Genomic DNA, 19,604 nt, shown 5'->3' with positions numbered 1-19,604 from the left:
GGAACCACAACTTTCCACCCGACGCCTACACCATGACCGCAAGCAGCCAGCAGACCTGCAGTAGCCATTTCCTTCCGGCTGCTGCTGTCCCCACAGCCACCACAGGGGGCAGGCTGAGTGTAAGCGCCGAGTTTCCTGAGGGGACATGGGAACAAACAGGTGTCAGCCCTCTGCGGAAGGACCTCACAGCAGACGTTTTGATGGCCCTGACTTTCCAACACACACACCCACGACAGACAACTGGGTGTTGACGGTGGTCCGGGAAGAGACGTGGTGAAACTCTCCAGCACCCCCCCCCCCCGGCCCCCACTGCTGTGGTGTTAGAAGCCAGGTTTATCCTTAAACGCTGCTCTGCACTTCAGCTTGCAGGCAGGCAGGCACCTTTGTGTAGAGAGCGAGGTCTCCAGGCAAATCCTTCATCTGTTTGAGGTCACCCCCAGGGGATGCACAGCCCTCATCTTGGCTCACTGCTCTGTGGTTGTCTTTCTCTTCTCCTCCACCCTACGGTGCGCCGTCCGTCCGCTCGCCGCCACCCCTGGTCCTGACTCCCAGCGTCGCAGCTCGTGTGGAGTTAGGCAGCTATTGCCACCTCTCGCAGCAGGACAGACAGTGCGGCACCAGATCGTCCTCGCTCTCCCTTTACTTCTGTGTTTGGTGAGACAGCTGCGTCTTCCTAGCAGAGCCAGCCAGCATCCGCTCAAAATAGCATGTGGGTTTTGTTTTTGTTTGTTTGTTTGTTTTTGTCTTTTCTTGAAGGAAAAAAAAATGCACAAAGGCTGTTCCTTATACATCCCCGGTTCCCTTTGCCTTTGTGGTTGCCACCCCTGCATTTGGGACTGACGGCTCCTCTCTCCCAAGGTTGTTTTTCGGTGTTTTGTTTTCCTGAGAGGGCCTTTCAGAATCGGCAGCAAAGAGGCCAGTTTGTTTAATTTAAATACACTGCAGCAAAATGAAGGTAATTGTCCACACAGACCATCTGCTACCTGGCAGGTATCCACGAGTCAGAGAGAGAGAGAGAAGTGGAGACTGAAGTGTCTCCTTCTGTTGCCATGATGACAGCCCGGCTCGGAGGTTTGGGGGGGCGGGGGGAGGGGGCCTGTGCGGTTACCAGGGCTCCTCAGAGGGCAGTAACGCTCAAGCTCGGGCTTTTGCCACAAGCGTCTCCGGGCACCAGAGAGGAAGAGAACGCACACCTGTTCCGTGTGGAGCAAGGAAAGGGAGGCGGTGGTGTTCACGGCTCCCCTACCGGGTGTCGGGCACCGCGCCGGGGATGCCCGAGCGCGGCCCAGGACCGCACTTCCTGTCTCCCAGCGAAGACAGGGCCTTTCTCCGTGCTCGGCCAGCTCGCCCCGCCACCGCCACCGCCACCGCAGCAAGTCCCTCTCTCTGCTCAGGTGCCAGCTGTGGGGAGGGATCACAGCGTCCTCAGGTCACCTCCTCTGGCGTCCTCTGTACCTGCTTGGCTCCAGTATTAGATTTGTGTCCTAGACAAGAGACCGAGGCACAGTTGTATTCCTCACAGTTCTCACTGGGACTTGGCCATCCTGTCAACCGTATTGGAAAGTGACTGTCCTGTTGAGAGTCTCGGTGAGCTTCAGCAGGGTGGAGCCGTGGCTGACCCGAGTCCCGCCTGGCCCAGAAACACGTGCTGGGGCCCCCCTGTGCCTTGGTTCCTCCCAGCACCGCGAGGCGATTTGAAGACCCAGGTACCAGTCTTAGCCTTTCTACTGCTTGGTCATAACTGGCCTCATGACCTCCATGGGCCTCAGTCTCCTCAAACATAAAATGAATGCTGGGCTAAACGAGAGGCTGTTTTCCCGAGGTCACGGCCCCTCTGAAATTACAAACATGATTTCTGAGCTATTTCCTCAGAATGTGATACATTGGCTTCTCAGGTTCTCAAGAGTTTTGCTGATGTAGAAGAAGTGAAGAGCCAGCTGACGAGAGAGCTTCTCAGATTATAGCATTTCTCTAGCTGTGTTTTCAGCAGAATTGTTCCCACTACAAGGGACCTCTGTGTTCGGAGCCCCGAGTCACAGGGCATTTATTATGGGTCAGACACGCGGTGAGCCTGTGCTGCGTTCCGGCCTTTGTCACGGGTCGCGTTTCAGTAACATTCCACTGTCCTCGCACCAGGAAACCGTGAGACACCAAGCGGCAGGTTGCAGAGCCTGCCGGCCTCCCGGGCTGACTGCCCCTGTCCCGGCACCGGAAACCCGGGGGCCTGGGATGGTTTCATACCCTCACTGGCCAGCCCGTTCCCGTCCCCAGAGCCGCCTGACTAGCTCCTCCACCGTGACCGACTTCTGTGTGACTCTCCATTTCCCTGTCATCTCGGGGTCCCAACCGTGTCACTCTCCCCACTTGCGGTGCCACTTACCCAAGGTCGGTTCGCACTGAGCGCAGTGCCCGGAGCGCTCCATGGGGAGGGCCTGCCTCTCGGAACGTGCAGCCCACCCGTGCCTCTGAGGGGAGGTGCCGTGGACGGCACAGCTTCCTTCTCGGGGCGAGTCTCCAGCCCGGGCCTGCCAGGAGGGCAACGAACGAGCAAACCCAACCGGTTCCCGGGCGACGCTCGGCCTGCTGGGAGTGTGGCTGGCGCTCAGGCACCGCCACCGACTCCGTGAGGTCCACACACCTGGTCTGCACATTTAAGGAGGCAGCGGGGGACGGCAGCAGGAGGTCAGGGGACCTGGGTCTCTGGAAGGACCTGGAGTTAGATGCTGTCTCTCTCGGAATAGCCCCGTCCTCTCGTACAGCCACCTGCTCCCCGCACCTCCCACCGCCTGCCTTCGCGTGAGGCCTACATGGGCATCGCCTCTGGGGCTGGCTGCACCTGTGATGGAGGCGAGTTAGCTACGGACAGTGCCATCACGCGACCCTGAGACACCTACTGAGACCCCTCTGAGGAGGAAGACCCTTCCCTGGCGGTGCAGTGAGGGCCGGAGCAAAGTGACGTGTACTTGGCGTTTCTGAGATGAGGTTGCCTGGCGGAAGTCAGAGACTCACAGGATTTTATAAGAATTCTACACCTGGAAGGTGCTTCAGAGACCGTCTAGTCGGTGCCTCTCGGTTTCCAAATGAGAAGACGGAGCCCCATAAAGTGTGACTGCACGCGATGCAGTCGAAAGACAGACCCGGGACCCCCACCGTCCGGGCCGTGCCCCTCCCGCCAAACCTCTCGGCTCCCTTCAGTGCATTCCCCAGAGGGGGGCGGCCAGGCCCAGGTGCCCCCTCGGAGCCCGCGACCTCCTCTCTTCTGCCGGGTCACCGAGTTTGCAGCAGAGAGCCGTCTCCGGGTCTGTAATTGCTGACACAGTGAAGAGGCTGCGGCTTGCAGTGTGGGGGCAGACAAAGGCACCCGGGACTCAGGCACAAACTCTGATCAGAAGACACGCTCTCAGCCGCGCATCCCGGCCTCTCTTCTCACCCGCCGTCCCCTTTCCGAGGGTTTCTGGCCTGTCGTGAGCGCCTCTGCGTCTGGTTCCTCATATCCCCGCGTCCTCCCTCTCTCCATCCGAGGTCCCTCAGGTGGAACCGATTTAATAGCACATGAAGAAAACAATCAGCCTAGCACATGAGTTGCCTGTTGCTGCATAACAACCTACACCGAGACCTACTGGCTTAGAATAGCAACTGTTTGTTCACTCACGGCTTCTGTGGGCCAGGAACCCAGGCGCTGTGCAGTGGGGTCCCTGCAAGCTGAGGGGCGGGCTCTCCCACCAGACCACAGTGCCCTCGAGGCTCCGCAGCTCGCTTGGCTGTGGCAGGCTTCCTCGTGGACTGTTGGACTCGGGGCCTCCGTTCAGTGGGGCTGACGGCTGGGAGCCACCCTCAGCCCCTTCCCGCGGGCCTTTCTGCAGGGCAGCTCGTGCCACCGGCAGCTGGCTCCCTCAGAGTGAGGAGCCGGGAGAGGAGCCAGGGTGTGTGGGGGTGGATCAGCGTCTCAGTCTTGGAGAACCGAACCTCAGAGGTGGCTTCCCATCGTCCTGACGCACTCATAAGAGCAGTCACTGTGCCCAGTCCACCTTCAAGGGGAGGGGATTGCACAGGGTGACTGCAGGGCAGGAGCCGTTGGAGGCCCCCACCCCCAGGTCTGGTTAGAGAGGCCCTACTCGGCGCTGGCGGAGAGACGCCCCAGTGACCAGTAACCGCTGCCTGCCTTGCCTCCTCCAGCCTCGGTGCTGGGCCCAGGCCTCACGAGGGGGTGGAGCCAGCACTCACCACATGCTGCAGGCCAGGTCAGCTCTCGGGGACACAGGCAGTGAAGTCAGTTTGAATTTCACAGGCCACCTACTCAGGCCCCCCGATTTTTTTTTCCTTTTCTTAACTGGGCTTGATTTCCCTCTTCAGTGCTCAGCGTCTGCGCTGTGCCCTTGGTCTCGGCATTTCCAGGCAAACTCTGCAGCCAGTCACTTTAGAGAATCCCATCCCCCTTCCCGCGCCCGAGGTGGGTGCTACGCCTTGGGGACTTGTGCTGGGTGCAGTCCTATCAGCGGACGAGTGCCCGCAGCTCCAGCCTGACCTGGGCTGAGGCCGCTGTCCTCCGCGTGCGGGCAGGCCTGGTTCCCACTGGCCGCACGGCCTGCTCCGTGTCGGAGGCGTCAGAAGTCATAGGCTCCCCCGGCACCCAGGGTCCTCACGCGGTCTCACTGAGGTTTGCCTTTCACGAAAAGGCACACCGTTTCATACACCTGCTGGCCGTTGACGTGTTTGTCGTCCTCGGAACGTGTCTACCCAGGGGCTCCGACCGTTTTTTAACTGGACCGTTTGCTGTTTGCCAAGTTGTACGGGTGCTTTATATAGTTTGAATATGAACTCACCGTCACACGCACGGTTTGCAGTTCTTCCCCTCCAGGGGACCCTCCAGGTCGCCCTTTCATTTCGTCGGTGGCTCCTTTGCTGCGCAGAGCTTCTCAGTTTGCTGCGTCCCCTCGTTTAGTTCTGCCTCCGCTGCCCTTACTTTTGATGTCAGGTCCACACAGTCATGGCAAAGACCCGCAAGTTCTTTATCAGATATAATCTGTAAACATTTTCCCCACCATATGGCTGATTTTTTTTCCTTAGTGGTGTCCTTTTTGTAATAATTGCACTTAGATGTAATTTACATAACACACAATTTACTCTTTCAAAGTACACAACTCAGTGTTTTGTGATGTATTCACGGAGTCAGGCAGCCACCACCACGACCAGTTTTAGAACATTCCATGACCCCCAGAGGGCACCCCGTGCCTTGTAGCACTCACGCCTCTCCCCCCCGGTCCCCGGCCCCCCAGCCCCAGACCACTGTTAATCTCCTTTGCCTCTGTGGATTTGCCTGTTCTGGACACTTCGTATGAACAGAACCAAACAACATGTGGTCTTTTGTAACCAGCTTTTACTTTGCTTATTTTCAGAGTCTGTCCACTTTGTGGCATGTATCCGTACTCCATTTCTTTTCATTGCCAAATCATTTTTCATTGTAAGAATATACATTTCATGTAAATCATTCATCAGCTGATGGATGTTCAGATCGTTTCCACTTTGGGGGTATTACGAATAATGCTGCTATGAACACTTTTGTGCAAATTTTTGTGTAGATACACGTTTTCACTTCTCTTGGGTGTGTACTTGTAGTAGCGGCGTTTCTGGGTCATGTGGCGCTCACTGTCGAACCTTCTGAGGAATCGCCAGACTGTTTTCTAAGGCAGCTGCACCACGTTAGGTTCCTGCCGGCAACTTATGAGGGTTCCCATTTCTCTGTATCCTTATCAACACTTGTTATTGTCTGCCTTTTTTATTATAGCCATCCTAATGGTTGTGAAGGGTTATCTCCTTGTGGTTTTGATTTGCATTTCCCTAATGGCTAATAATGTTAAGTATCTTTTTATGTGCTTATTGGATAGGTACATATATATATCTTTGGAGACTGTCTATTCAGATCCTTTGCCCACTTTTAACCTAAGTTACTTGACCTTTTATCACTGAGTATAAGAGCTCTTTACATATTTTAGGTACAAATCAGTAATCAGATCAATGATTTGCAAAAATTTTCTTCCATTCTGTGAGTTGTCCTTTTACTTTCTTAAAGGCATCCTTTGAAAAAAACTTTTCATTTGGATGAATTTCAATTTATTTTATCTTTGTAGCTATTGCATCTTCTCATATCTAAAGAGTCATTGTTTAGTTTTAGTTCTCATATTTATTGTGATCCGTTTTGGGTGAGTTTTTATATATAACATGATAAGGGCCTAAGTTCATATTTATTTGTATTATGGAAAAAATCTCAAAAAGCATGCTAATGATAAAAGCACATTGCAAAATGATATGTACAGTAGGATACTATTTATGCAAAATTTAAAAGCGTGACATATCATATATTATTCATAGTTATCTATGTACACACAGGTACAAAGCTCCACACCAAAATCTTTGGTAGCGGTGGCCCCCGAAGGGATGAGATGAGGGGCTGGCACTGGAGAGGGCTGGTGGTGAGAGGGGTCTTCAGGTTTTCCTGCAGCATCTTCAGGCTGAAATAAATGGATACAGTGATAATAAGTATTAATGGGGTGGTATATTATGTTATACTTTGTAGCTTCCTCTATTTCTTAAAATTCCGCTAAACACACACATGCACACGTGCGCACACACACATGCACACACACACACACGAGGCAAAGCAGGAACGATGGAGAACAGACCGTTCCCAGCGAGCCTGGCACCACACTGCCTGCAGCGTGGAGGTGAGGCTCTGTGCAAACAGCCAGCCACCTGTTGAGGCAGATTCTGTTTGTGTGGGAGTCGAGGGCTATTGCACTAGATCCCAAAAGGATAAGCATGTTCATTTGAACTCAGTTGCACACTTTGGCTTACGCTTTCCCAGTGTCGCTTCCACGGAGAGCCCCAGTGTGTCCGCCACTCTCAGGGCCCCTCGCTCTGCAGAGCGGCAGAGCCCCCTCGGGGAGCTCTCTCTAACCAGAGCTTCTACATCGAGTCCCCTTGCCCCAGGCTTTGCCCACACCGACCCCAGAGCCTTTACAAGGCAAGTTCCGTTTCCACGGAACATATGACCATTCTCACCCGGTCCCTACAAGGTGGCCCACAGAAGACCTCACCCTGTGTGCCTGATGCGCACAGTGTGACAGGCCAGGCGACTGGCTCCCAATGCACAAATTCAGGCACCTGCGGCACAGGGTCTGGAGCCGCGGAGGTCCAGGGGACGTGCCATGGCCCTGGGGGAGACGGGGTCATTCCAGCCTCTCCCGCAGGTAGCCTGACACAGGCGGTCACTCTTTCACCCTTGGTTTTCTTCTATAAAACGGACACGAAAACCTGTGGCCTCTCTATGCACCAGGCTCGGTGAAGGCCAGATGAGATGGTGTCCATAAGTGTGCTCACAAACCAGAATGAACGACGTTTACGGATTGTTTTCCAGCTGTGTGACCCCCCACCCCCACTCTCAGACCCTCTGCCCAGCCGCCCACTCAGGCCGCCCCCAGAAAGGCCTGCCCTCTCTGAGCTAGCCCCTGTGCTCCCCCCACTTCTGTCCCTTTTGCTGCTGCTGCTCTCTGTACCGCTCCCCGCCCACGCACACACTCCCTTTCTTTCTTCCCTTTCTCCCTCTCTCCGGCCACGGAGGCAGCCTGACTCCTTCCTCTGAAATGTGGCCGCACACACAGGCTGCCCCACCCCAGGGACTGAAGCCCAGTCAGCTGGTGGAGCTGAGTGAGAAGAGGACCCTCCCTCCCTTCCCCCAGAGGCCAGGCCCCTGAGATAACATTTTCTGTCTTTGCTTCTCCCAGGCTCAGGCCGCAGGATCCCCGCACACCTCGCCCACGCACGGAGGCGGCGGCCGCCCCATGCCCATGCCGGTCCGCTCAGCGTCCGCCGGCTCCACGCCCACACACGGCCCCCAGGACCCGCTGGGCGGCGTCGGGGGAGATATGCAGGAGGCCTTCGCGCAAGGTCAGTTTCGGGACCAGAGTGCGTGGCAGAGACCTGAGGGGGTTTGGAAACATAGACGAGATTCTTACTGAGAGTTTTCCTGTTTCTTTGCTCCTTGGTTTAAATGGTCAGATCTTTATGCACAGAGTCAGTCAGTCAGGTGCTGGCTCCTTCTCTTTCGAGGGCTGTCTCCAACGGGAGGCCGGCAGGCTTTGCACCTCCTGTGTGAAGAAAGACCTCCTGGGCTCCTGCACTCTTTTTCCGGCTGCGAGCAGTGCCCTGCCCTTTGGGCTCTGCTTCCTCCGGAGGAGTGGGGTGGAGTAATTCCCAAGGTCATGTGCTTAGGACCTTGCTGAAGGCTCATGCAGCATCAGAATGTCACCACTGCCTGAAGGGCCGGCGGCCAGAGTTATGCAGTTGGGGGAAGATGGGGTGGCGAGGGAGCCTTACTGGGGTGCAGACAGAGGGCAGGGAGGAGGCAGCATTGTAGGGGGAAGTCCTGCCTAGGACAGAGGCACGCCTGGAAGCGGCATTCGTTCCGGAACTCAGCTCTGTGGACTGTGGCAGGAAGCTCGGAACTGACCGTGCCCTGCCCTCCCGGCAGAGAAGGAGAGGGAGGGAAGCGTGCACTCGGGGACCTGGAGCTGCTGGTGTGCCCGGGCACCGGTGGGGCTGCTGCGGCCCCGCGGCCCCTCGGTGGTACTCGGCGCTGTGTCCTGGGGCCTGGCAGACCGAGTCTCGCGCTCTGCCCTCCCGTCTCCACGCCCACCCACCTGGCGTCGCCATCTGCTCTGACTCTCCTCAGGTACGAGGAGAAACCTCCGCAACGACCTGCTGGTGGCCGCTGACTCCATCACCAACACCATGTCATCCCTGGTGAAGGAGCTCCACTCAGGTGAAGCCCAGAGCTCCCACCCGGCCTCCTGCCTCCCCCGCCTCTCGCCCACCTGGCTCCCGCGCCACGCGGCAGACCACCACCGGGGAGCAGACACCCCTCATGCCACCCCTCCATCCTCTTGCCTTCCAGGGACACCCTGGATGTCTTCACCCAGAGAGTCTCTCTCCCTCGAGATCACACAGAGATAATTACACGTTTCAGTTTCTCTTAAGAGTGCAGCTTGTGGAGCCAGCGCAACTCAGAGCTTAAAGAAACGTAGGCCTCCACATACAGTCGGGCCCCTGCCTCCCCTGGACGTGTCTTCCGCCCCTGCTCCCTCCGCGGCTGCTCTTTCCTGTCCTAGGCCCCGGCCACCGCCTCGCTCCGCTGCTCCCCTGCGTGCCTGGGACCACATCGGCCATCCACCGACGCCTCTGGACTCTCTCCCAGCTGCCTTCCTGCTCCCTCCTCTCTGATTTGGTGTTGAAACCCTATTCTCCCCTTTTGTCCACGACTAGGCTCTCGTTTCACTTGAAGTTCATGACCTGAGTCTGTTGCTTCCCTCCCTCCTCGGGTTCCGTTTCCTCTGTGACTTCTTTCTCAGTGTCTCTCGGTCACTTAGCCGTTTCAGCGATTTTCCAGAGGCCCTTACCTCATGCCCATTTCCCCCTTTCCGTGAAACCCAGGACAGGAGGAAAAGCCCATTCCCATATCATCACCCCTCCAGGAATCCCCATGACCCCATCCGTTGTATAGCTGCCAGATATCTGCCGGTCTTCTTACAGTGGCCCGATTCCCATGTTAAATATTAAGCAGGCGGGTTCCCTTCCCGAGTTCCATAGGTCACTCGTACAGATGGCTCTCTTGTGTTTCTTCTGACCTAAGGTAATGCTTTTAGATGCCTTGACAAGGTTATTAATTACCAAGGTTATTAATTAAAAATATAAAGCTGTTTTTCCACGGACTGTTCAAACAGATACACTTATGCAAACACACGTATCGAAATCCCCAGGCCATGCCCTGAAGGGAGGCCAGCCCCCAGTGCTGCAGACTTCCCAAAACACAGTGCGCGCTTTCCGCGGTGCCCGGGGCCATGGCGTCGCTCGCTCTCGGATCTGCCTGCTTTCTTTTAAAAGAGAATAAATGCAGGGCCCAGGCTGGTTCTCCCAGGGTGGTGGCTGAGATAAGGTGTCAGTTCTCCTGCGCAGGGGGCGTGATGGTGATGCCACCCCCTCCCTAGTGCCTGTCAGAATCACTGTCCCCGCACACGCTCGTGAACAGAGCGGTAACTGCCGCTGAGATGACTTCACACGTGACCAGAACGTCCCTGTCACGGCCCCCCACGGACTCCAGGCCGTGCACGTCAACCACACTGGTGCCTCTTGGCCACTTAGTAGGGTTTATGCAGAGTAAGTGGCCGTGAGCTCATCACATTCACATGGGAGGCAACTGGACACCGTCCAACAGAAAACACACACAGCCCAGACAGCGCCCAGAGTTCAGGGGGATCCTTGGCCACTTCTCACAGCAGGGAAGGGGCAGTGCTGACAGAATTAGGTGTGTCCGGAAGGTCCCTGAGAGGTCCCGTGGCCCATTCCCTTCGCTTTGGGATCGCAGTGAGCGGCCTACAGAAAGGTCACTTGCCTGGAGTTAGGCAGCTCGAAGGGGCAAAGCTTGTTCTAGAACTGAAGCCTTGAGAACATCAGGTCTGTGCTCTCACCACTGCCCTGGTCCCCACGCAGGACAGGGCATCCGATCTGGGGGCCCACGAGGCCCCTTTCCCTGGTGCTGTACCCTCTCACACACCGGAGACCCAACGGAGCTGTGGACCAGCCCACACACGGCACCATCTCCACAAAGTGCAGGAGTCAACTTTCCTTGCACGCGAGGCTGCCGGTGCCCCAGGGACCGGGACAGCCCGGCCGACACCGGCCGTTTCCACTGCCACCCTGGAGGTTTCGGTCAGGATGAGGCTGCATCCTCGGGGTGCCTCCCCATGTCTCCCGCACAGCGTGGCCGTGCTGCGGACTCCCCTGGGTGTCATTCACCCCAGCCTGCCTCCCGACACGAAAGCCCTCTGTCTGTGTGTTCCCAGTGAGCTCGTTCGTGACCAGCTCTCACCTCTGGGAAGCTCTTTCTCATCAGGGAGCCAACCCATGCCGTTCTGTAACCCATCTGTGCTTGCTCGACTCTCTAAGCCTGCCCAGAGCAAGTTCAGTTCCTCCCCTTTGTGTTGCCTCTCGAGTATCCGGTGCCGAGAACAGGGCCCTCCCTGAGCCTCATTCCTCTTGAGGCAGCCATGGGTCATCCCTTCGGCTGTTCCCAACGGGATGTGGTTTCCACCACACCATCCTGCTCGCCGCCCGGGGAAGTCGCCGGCGTTTCCAGGCCCCAGTTCAGAGGCCCCAGGGCTGGGCGCTCCACACCACAGGGGAGGCCCTCTCTCCAGAGCACAGTGACCCATGACCTCCCTGAGGGACCCTTGGGGAAGCAGCCTTAGACTGTATTTTTTTCTCAGCCACATCGCTGTGTTCAGTCATTTTAAGACTTGTCAGCTGAAAACCCCTAGTGGTCCGTTCGTCTTTCCGGACTCGGCGTCAGTCTAGGTTTTCCCCGGCATGCACTTTCAACCTGATGGGAAGATGCTCGGCGTGTCCCCCGCAGGTGTCCCCCCTTAGGGAAAACGGGCTCAGAGGACAGGCCGCCACCCCCTCGCCACCAGGGAAGCCAGCGGCAGTGTAGGCGACACCGGGCTGCTCTGCGGGCCCGGGACTCCCGAGTAGCCCTGTTCCACCGTGCAGGGGACAGGCGCACAGGGTGCAGACCGGGTGGGGGAGCAGCCCGGGGGGGGCTGTGGCCTGGAGCCTTGGGCTGGGGGTTCGCCCCAGGCCTCCCGAGTTGCTCCCTCCGCCCCGCTTCTGTGCTTGTCCTGCGCTGAAGGGTCACGGGCCTCCTTGGACTTGTTTCCACAGCGGAGGAAGGTGCAGAGGAAGAAGAGGAGAAGATGCAGAATGGGAAGGACAGAGGTAAAGGCAGCTCACCAGGAGCCCCAGTTTGAGTGGGAGCCAGAGCTACTAGCCCCTGAATGGACCCCCCCCTTTTCGTTTCTGCCTTCCCTCCCGCTGCTGCCGCCCAGGGGGTTCGGGCCCCCACAGCGCCCCCTACCTGCTTTGCCCAACCGCCCGGCAAGTTCCCCCCCCCCCACCCCCCCGGAGGTGGTGGTGTCCGTGGATCAACAAAGCTTCCTGATTTCTGATAGATGCTAGACATCGGGATACAGGAAACAGATACAATAAAACAGAACAGGACTCCTCGCCTCCAGGAGTGTATAATATAGTCAGGAAAGCAACACGCAAAATAAACAGGAGGCAAGTGGTGGGAAGAGTTCACCGTCAGACTTGGAGTGGATGATGGCAAACACAGGAAAGTGTCCTGAGGAGGAGGCGATGGTGGTGGGCGGACTGGCCGGAGGGCGTGGTGGCTTCACGGGAGGAGGAAAAGCAATGAGGAGAGGCTGCCGCAGAGGGGTCACACAGGCAACACGGTGGAGACGCGGTGGGATCGGCTCCGGCCGCTGCAGGCCAGCGGGTATGGCAGTAAAGCTGGTCCTCACCTTTTGCCGGTGGAGGCTCTGGCCTTTGGTTTGCACAACAAAAATAGCAATATCTGGGAAGTGCAATAAAACGAAGCCTGCCTGTAAGGCCTTCTCAATCTCACTGTGTAAAACCTGGTTAATACCTGTCTGTACAGAGCTGTGCTAAATGGTTTCCCCTATAGTCTCCTTTACTCCTTAACAACCCTGTGAGATATAGAACAACGCTTTGCCAATGAGGAGACAGGCTCAGAGGAGTTTAGATCCCGTAGTTAGGAAGTTGCAGGTACCGGGTTTGAACGGGGTCTCTCTGACTCCTAAGTTCACGCGCTCAGCCTTGGTGCTCTGGAGTCACACTGGACAGAGAGCCAAGTCCTCTGTGGACATTTGAGAGTTGGCTGTCCCTTCTGTCAGCTGCGAATATGTCCCTGCTGGGTTCCTCTCAACGTGAGAGGTGGTGGTCCGCTTTGCTCAGGTTGTATCCCCAGTGCCTAGAACGGCAGCTGGCGCGTAGTAGGGTGTCAGCAAGTGAACGGGTCCGGTGAAATGCACAGCGCGGTGTGCCAGCGAGCCCTTGGTCAGGGAGAGAGTGGCATGCCGGCCGCAGGAAGCACGCTCTCCTGTGGGATCTCACAGTCCCATGAGGGAAGGGTTCCAGACGAGACTCAGCAGTTCGAGAACTGGCTCAGGTAGTCAGTGTCAGGGCCTGGGCTCCCTGCAGGCTTCTCCAGCCCTGGCGCCCGAGCTTTGGTCAGAGCAGATCAGCTCCGTGGAGGTGACGTGGAGGAAGGGAGGGCAGAAGGGAGTCAGTGCAGGCCGGGACGCTGCTAGGGGAGAGGGGAAGCCGAGTGGCCTGGGGGTCTACAGCACTGTGTGCCCCAAGGACTCGTGTGGGTGAGACAGGGAGGGCTCTTGAGTGCGTCAGCCAGGACAGGACATCGCCAAGGGAGAAGCTGGCAGAGGAGGGGACATCTTTCAGGTGCTGGACTCGTTCAGAAGGTGGACAGGAGCCGGGATGAATGGATGAGGGTGACGTGTTCGGCACGGATGTCAAAGGTCAGAAGTGGAGGGCAGTGGTCTGAGGCGTCTGGAAATGCTGCAGAGAAGCGTCAGGACGGCCGGCGTCCCTGTGCCCATAGGGGTCTCAGAAGAAGGCAGGAGGACTGCAGTGCAGGAGGTGAAGAGCAGATACCCAGGGATAAATTTACACTTATGTAAACACAGCCTGCAAACACAAGCACGCACGCACGCACGCACGCACACAACCCAGCCAGACCCTGGCATTCATGTTGGAATGTTCTTGGCTGAAGACTTAACAGCTGCTACTTTGGCCTCCCTCCCCATGTACCCTCCCTTCCCCAGTAGCTTTTCCCATGGCCTCTCCCCAGCCTCCCTCCGCTCCCCTGTAGCGCAGAGGACTCCACCCTGCCCACCGGGGCCTCGCCCTGACCGTGGACTTCAGCCCTTAGCCCTGGTTCGAGTCTGGTGCAGGCTGCGTCTCACCTGCGGACTGGCCATGGTTTCCCTCACCTGGTGTCTCCCAGTCTCGGGGGCCTCTGTCTTCACACCTGAGCTGCCCTACCGGCAGCTCCTCTTCCTCTCTCACTTTCAGCATGTATGTACGCCAGTGTCTTTCTATCCGTGTGCAACCTTTTTGTGAAAATGCCTGAATTTCTGTTTCTCTGGCTTTCCATGTCATCCCCGGGGAGGGAGGAGTGTTAAGAGCTGGGGTGAGAGAGAGGGTTTTAAAAAATACCTGACTTTGCACATTGTAAAGGCCCTAGGATGCCCCTCTGCGGCTGTTACGTGGGAGCTGTTCTGAAGGCGAGTGTTCTCGTGGGTGGCCCTTCCAGCTCTCTGCCGTGAGCTGGGCACGAGTTTTTACTGGGTAGACTGACACTGTGGCGGCCGCTGTCACCTGGGTGTCAGACGGCAGTAACTGTCACCCAGAAAGAGAGAGAGAGAGAGAGTTGCTGCTTCGGGGTTGAGATCCTGCCGACATAATACACACGGAACTCGGTCGGCACCCTGTCAGGCGGCGTGGCCTGCTCAGTGCAAAACCCCTGCGAGCCCAGTGGATGCTCTGAAAGGAGCTGGATGCCCCAACCACATCCGCCCCCTCAGGCCTCTCCCTGCCCTCTCTCAGCTCTCTGGCCAGCTGGCTGCACCCCGGGGAACACTTCTGCTCTGTCGGGGTCCCCCTCCGACGCTGCATCCCACACCGCTTACCTCGAGTGGCGAGTGCTTTCCCCCAAGACGATGCAGAACAGACACAGAAGAGCAGAACTCACCCCGGGGTGCTTCCCAGCCCCACCCGTGCCTCCGCTGCTCCAGAACCCCACTTTACGCTCCCGTGTTCTTCCGAATCCCCTCTCCCAGCGCCTGCTGTCCACGGCGAAGAGCTGTACCTCCAGTTTGCACACTTAGGCAGGCCTGGTGTGTGTCTGGCAAGCCGGCAGCCACGGCCCTCTGTGAAAGGGGGCGGGGGGTTGAGGGTCCGGGCAGTGCTCGTCCTTCCAGGGTGGGCGAGAGAGTGACTCCCGGACAGACGGGTCTGCGGGAAGGAGACGCTGCCCCCGTCACAGTGCCATCACGGTCTCCTGGTTCGCTCCCAGGACACGTGGGCCGTGTGTCCCCGAACTGACTGCTCCCTAGATTTACGGTGGCTTTGTTTCCGGGCAGTGTCAGTGTCCCCTCCTCCTGAGAGGCGCTGGTCTCCGTGGCTGGTGTGTGGCCGCTGCAGTGGGTGGTGGTGGGTAGTGGTGCTCCCCTGGGTGCAGACCTGGTCGGGAGAGTCCCCGGGCCCATGGGTGCCGGGGGCCAGGGAGGCCCTGGGAGAAGATCGGGGGGGTGAGAAGACCCTCATTGTGACCTGTGTGTTGTTTGTGTCCCTGCCACCCAGGTTAGCGGAGGAGCCCGGATGGAGAGCAAGCCAGGTGAGTGCAAACTGTTCTCTCTGCCCACAGCCATTTCTCCCTTCACAGCTGAGGTCCTCCTCCCCCCACCGAGGCCCACCCTGACTGGTGGAGACCCACGTTAGGGTTTTCTTTAAAGAGCCCAGCTGCGCCTCTTCCCTTTGCCCGACCCCACCAGCCTACCTACCTGGCCCGGGTCTCAGGCCCCGACCGACCTCTCGTGCTGTGCTGGGGCCTGGGCCCAGGCGGGGCTGGGTGTCACCTGTGTCAGGATGCAGTCGCCCGAACAGGCTTGTGACTCAGAGGTCGGCGGGGAGCCACCATGTCCTGGGGCTCCCTCTGCCGCGGCTCCTCACCTTAGTCACCCATTTCATCACACAGATTCACCCCAACTCTAATGGGCCAGGCAAGCCATGCCCCGTGGCGGCTGGCCATGCTGCACCTTCTCGCCTCCTTAAAAAATTAATAATAAAAGTACAGATTTCCCCACAGCAAATGCCCGTTGCCTTGAGGAATTCGTCTTTTACACGTTTTCCATCTTAGGACCTTAATTCTTCCCTAGTTCCAGTTGCAAGATAGCGCAGCTTCTGGGCGTGCTCACTGGAGGGACAGCACAAAAAATAATCAGACGGCCGTGCTGTTGCAGAGAAGAGTTCTCTCCAAGGGTAGATGCCTTGGGTGCAGCCCTGAGAGTTCTTTGTTTTTCAATCTCTTCTCCCCTCCCCTCCCCCGCCTCTAGCGCTTAAAAGTTAGGCCATCTCAGATCTTTCAGGCACCGAAGCCAGGGCCGCAGGCCTCACAGCTCAGAAAAGGAGCTTTTCCGGACCCTCCCAAGTGGTCTTACCCTGGAGCGGCCTCCAGGCCGTGTCCTGACAGCCCTCCCGTCCCACCTGCACCGGGTCCTTTCCAGCTCTCCTCCGCTCGCACCTGCGGGCTGTGAGCCCGCACCAACTCGGATCCTGCAGGCCATGGCGAGGCAGCGCCCAGGCTGCTGAAACGCTCGTGCTGGCCTGGAAATCCCAGAGCCTGCAGGGCCTGGGCAGGCGTTTACCTAAACTCCCTGTGCACTCTGGCAAGGCCCTTGCCAAGAGCAGCCCGAGGCTGCCCCAGCCGGCCGGGGAGTCAGGAGCCGACTTGCCCTTCAGGAACCTACCAGAGCCCCTGTCTCCCAGGCACGGGAACTGGGGGACAAGGAAAGGCAGGTCCACATCAGGTGGCCCGCCCCCTGTTTGTGCAGATGAGGCCCACTACCGGACTGACCGGGGAACCTGGTGTCAGAAACAGAATAGGAGCTGGGTCTTCCGCACCCAGCGCTGTTCCCTGACGCTGTCAGGAGTTAGGGGAAACACCCAGTGCTAGAGAGTCAGGTGAACAGCATAAAAACTCCAGCGGCTCCCCTTCAGGGGCCTGTACGGTCTGCTCTCTTCGGCCCCTTGCGTACAGGCCTGTCTCTGACCCCCCTGCCCTTCTTTCTCCTCAATTCTCCTTCCCAAGAAACCACCAGCACCTCGCACTTCAAACCCAGTTTCTTCTTCCTTCCCTGGGAACACTCCCCGAACCGGTGACCTACACAGGGACCCCAAAGGCCTTAGGTGCCCCCAGAAAAGAGAGCATGCCTTTCCCTGAAGAGGGCGTGAGTGTCGTCCGCCCTCCGCATCTCCCAAAGTGGAAGGAGACTCCCCAGCAGCTCAGCCCTGCACGTTGTGTCTCGTCCCCAGCAGACGAGAGCAGCATTTGCTGGGGGACCCTCGGCAGCACCCGGAGTAACAGTGCGTCTGTCCTGCACAGGCACCGGGCACGCGGAGTGAGCTGGCATCAGCCTGAGGAAGGCGAGGCCCTCCCCCAGACGGGCGTTCCTGTCCATCTCTCCACGGCACACCTGGATCGGACTCGCAGGATGCCAGATGTCACCACCTGCCAGAGGGAGGGGAGCCCAGCGCCAGTGGGAAGTGGGAGGGAGCACCCGACGCCCCGCCGGTGGGCGGCCCCTCGCACAGTCCTGCATGAACTAGCACCCTCACCGCTCCCCTCGGGCGGCTGCTCATCTCTGCCCAGGACTCGACGGGGAGGTTGGAAAGAGCAAAGAAACAGCACAAGTCTCCTCTGTGTGTGACCTGATGGCGTTCTCGCCGGCGGCTTGCTGGCTTGGGGGGTTCTCCCCAGGATGGGGCAGGGCACATGTTTCCCCGCTACCTTTGACCTTTAAAAACAAACAGGTTTGCTTCCCCCTGTCATTCAAGACAGCTTCAGGCCCTGCTCTCTTCTAGAGACATTCACGCCCTGGCCACAGAGCTAAAAATAGCCTCCTTTCTGCCGGCCCGCCACGTTCAATGACGCTGCTCTGTAGCCTAGGCAGGAAGGGGGAGCAGAGAGCTGGGGCCGCATCCTGGAGGTTCCTCCTGCAGCAGAGGGTTCTGTGCAGCCAAGCCGGTGGCTGGCCGCCAGGGCGTCGTGGCCATCGGCCGCTAGGGGGAGCCCTGCCCGCTGCGGCGCTCCCTCTCGCAGCCGGGCCGGCTCAGGGTTCCCTTCTGCTGTGGCACACATGCTCTTCGAGCCCAGGTCCTGGTGCTTTGCATTTATTTTTTTTCTCCTCCCTGGGCTCCAGGATGTTATTTTTAGTAGAAGAACTTCTATAAATATTTATAAAGGGTAGTGACTGGAATGAAGTGAGAGGCCCCACAGCTGGTCCTCGCATCCCCCCAACACACGCCCCTCTGCAGACCCCTGCCCGCTGCCTGAGGAGGGCTGTGCAGAGCGAGGGGCTCGGCCCCGCCGTACACAGCGAGTCACATGGAGACCTCGTGAGGGAGCTGCCAGGGTAAGGCAGGGGCAGGCGTGACTCCCCACCCCCCCTCCTCTGCGCTCCCTCGATCACTCATTCCTGAAGGAGGGCACGGCGGCGGTGTGTGGGAGTGCCGCGCCCGGGAGGCCCCGCTCCCGGGCGTCGTAAGTGCGGGGGTGCAGGGCAGGTGCAGGGCAGGCTGCTCCAGCTAGATGACAGCAGGAGCAAAGTGGGAGCGGGAGCTGGCTTCCCCTTGGGGGTGAAGCACTCTCCCCCTGCAAGCCTCGGGAGGAGCCCCCACACCTGGGGGAGGGCCTGCCCCCCACAGCAGCTGTGGAGTGGCGTGGGGGCTCACCCTGACCGGCAGTGAGCTGAGGCCCCGGAGAGTCAGCAGGGGTTCTGGGATCAGAAAAACGAGGGAAAGCGTGCTCCCACCCTCAGCAGGGACCCGGGCTTGCCAGGAGGGCCAGCAGGGGCAAAGGTGAGTGTGACCCGGGGGAAAGTTCTGGGGGACACTGCCGAACCATGATGAGGTGAGGTATGGGGCGGCGACAACACGCTCGCAGAGGTGACACGGAGGTGACTGCTTCCCCCACCACCCTGACTTCTCACGCTCTGTGCCCGGCCCCTGAGGACGGCAGAATCCCACCTCCCACTCCCTGACATGAACTGCTTGCTCCTTGCGGAGCCCGAAAGCCAAAGGAACAGTCAGGTTGAAAGCACCCAAACAGCGGGGTGCTCAGCCAGCGGAGGCGCATGTGGTCACCTGCGCCACGAGTGTGCCACTCTGCTCTGGGGAGGCTGCCCGACTGGGCACGGCTGAGTGCCACTCAGCAGGCTCTGCCTCGCCGTCTGCTTGCCCGTGCCGAGGAGAGGCCTCGACCCCTTCCACCCCGGGGAGGCCCGGAGCACCCCGCCTCCGACTGTGGCCAGCACCTGGAGGCAGGCGACGGCACTGGAGAGAGCCGCAGCGATGGATGCAGGTGGCAGCCTGACGGTGCATGGGTGTTCCTCCTTTATATAAATTCTGGTTGACAGTTGACTTCTTTTAGCGCTAGAATGTCCACCATTATTTAAGGCCCCCGAGGTGCCTCCTGACTTCTTGGCATCTGATTTATATCGGAAGCTTAAAGCAGCGTCCGTTTCTTCAGCCCAGACTGGAAACGCAAGTGGCCGTCCCGTAGCGGGCACTTCCTCCCTGATGGCCAGGACCGTGTAGGAACCAATCTAACCTCGGTGGATGATCTCTTGCTCTAAGTGGCGTGTGCTGTCATCATCACGGGCCCCTCAGGGCTAGCCCGTGCAGTGTTGTCGCTGCGGAGGTCCCTAGAGAGATCCCAGATGCATCCTGGGTCTTGAGCAAGTCGTGGCCCCACCGAGCTCCGGTCTGTAAATCCCAGCTGTGCTGAGGTTCCATCTATTTTCACAGCCTCATCTGCTGGGTGAGCTTTCTCCGCTGGTGCACCCTCCCCAACCTCCACCGCCCCCCTTCTGCATTGCTTACGCCCTGCTCCT

At 58.5% G+C, this 19,604-nt stretch overlaps 1 protein-coding gene across 6 annotated transcripts in view; it reads left to right on the top strand.

Moving 5' to 3' along the window:
* The window catches only part of DTNB (dystrobrevin beta), a 172,816-nt gene extending 155,534 nt beyond the window's left edge, over window positions 1-17,282 (top strand). For 5 of the 6 annotated variants that reach the window (XM_028516745.2, XM_028516744.2, XM_028516741.2 and 2 more), the window contains 5 exons: window positions 7,782-7,944; window positions 8,729-8,818; window positions 11,773-11,826; window positions 15,295-15,328; window positions 17,096-17,282. In XM_028516745.2, the coding sequence (XP_028372546.2) occupies window positions 7,782-7,944; window positions 8,729-8,818; window positions 11,773-11,826; window positions 15,295-15,299 (312 nt within the window). In that variant the 3' untranslated portion in view covers window positions 15,300-15,328; window positions 17,096-17,282. The remainder of the gene's footprint in view (window positions 1-7,781; window positions 7,945-8,728; window positions 8,819-11,772; window positions 11,827-15,294; window positions 15,329-17,095) is intronic. The other variant, XM_036027737.1, reaches the window with a different exon arrangement.
* The last annotated feature ends 2,322 nt before the right edge of the window (window positions 17,283-19,604 follow it).

The sequence above is a fragment of the Phyllostomus discolor genome, chromosome 6 (assembly GCF_004126475.2).
Source record: "Phyllostomus discolor isolate MPI-MPIP mPhyDis1 chromosome 6, mPhyDis1.pri.v3, whole genome shotgun sequence".
Taxonomy (NCBI): domain Eukaryota; kingdom Metazoa; phylum Chordata; class Mammalia; order Chiroptera; family Phyllostomidae; genus Phyllostomus; species Phyllostomus discolor.
Note: the sequence above shows the minus strand (reverse complement) of the source record. Positions and strands in the feature narration are given on the sequence as shown.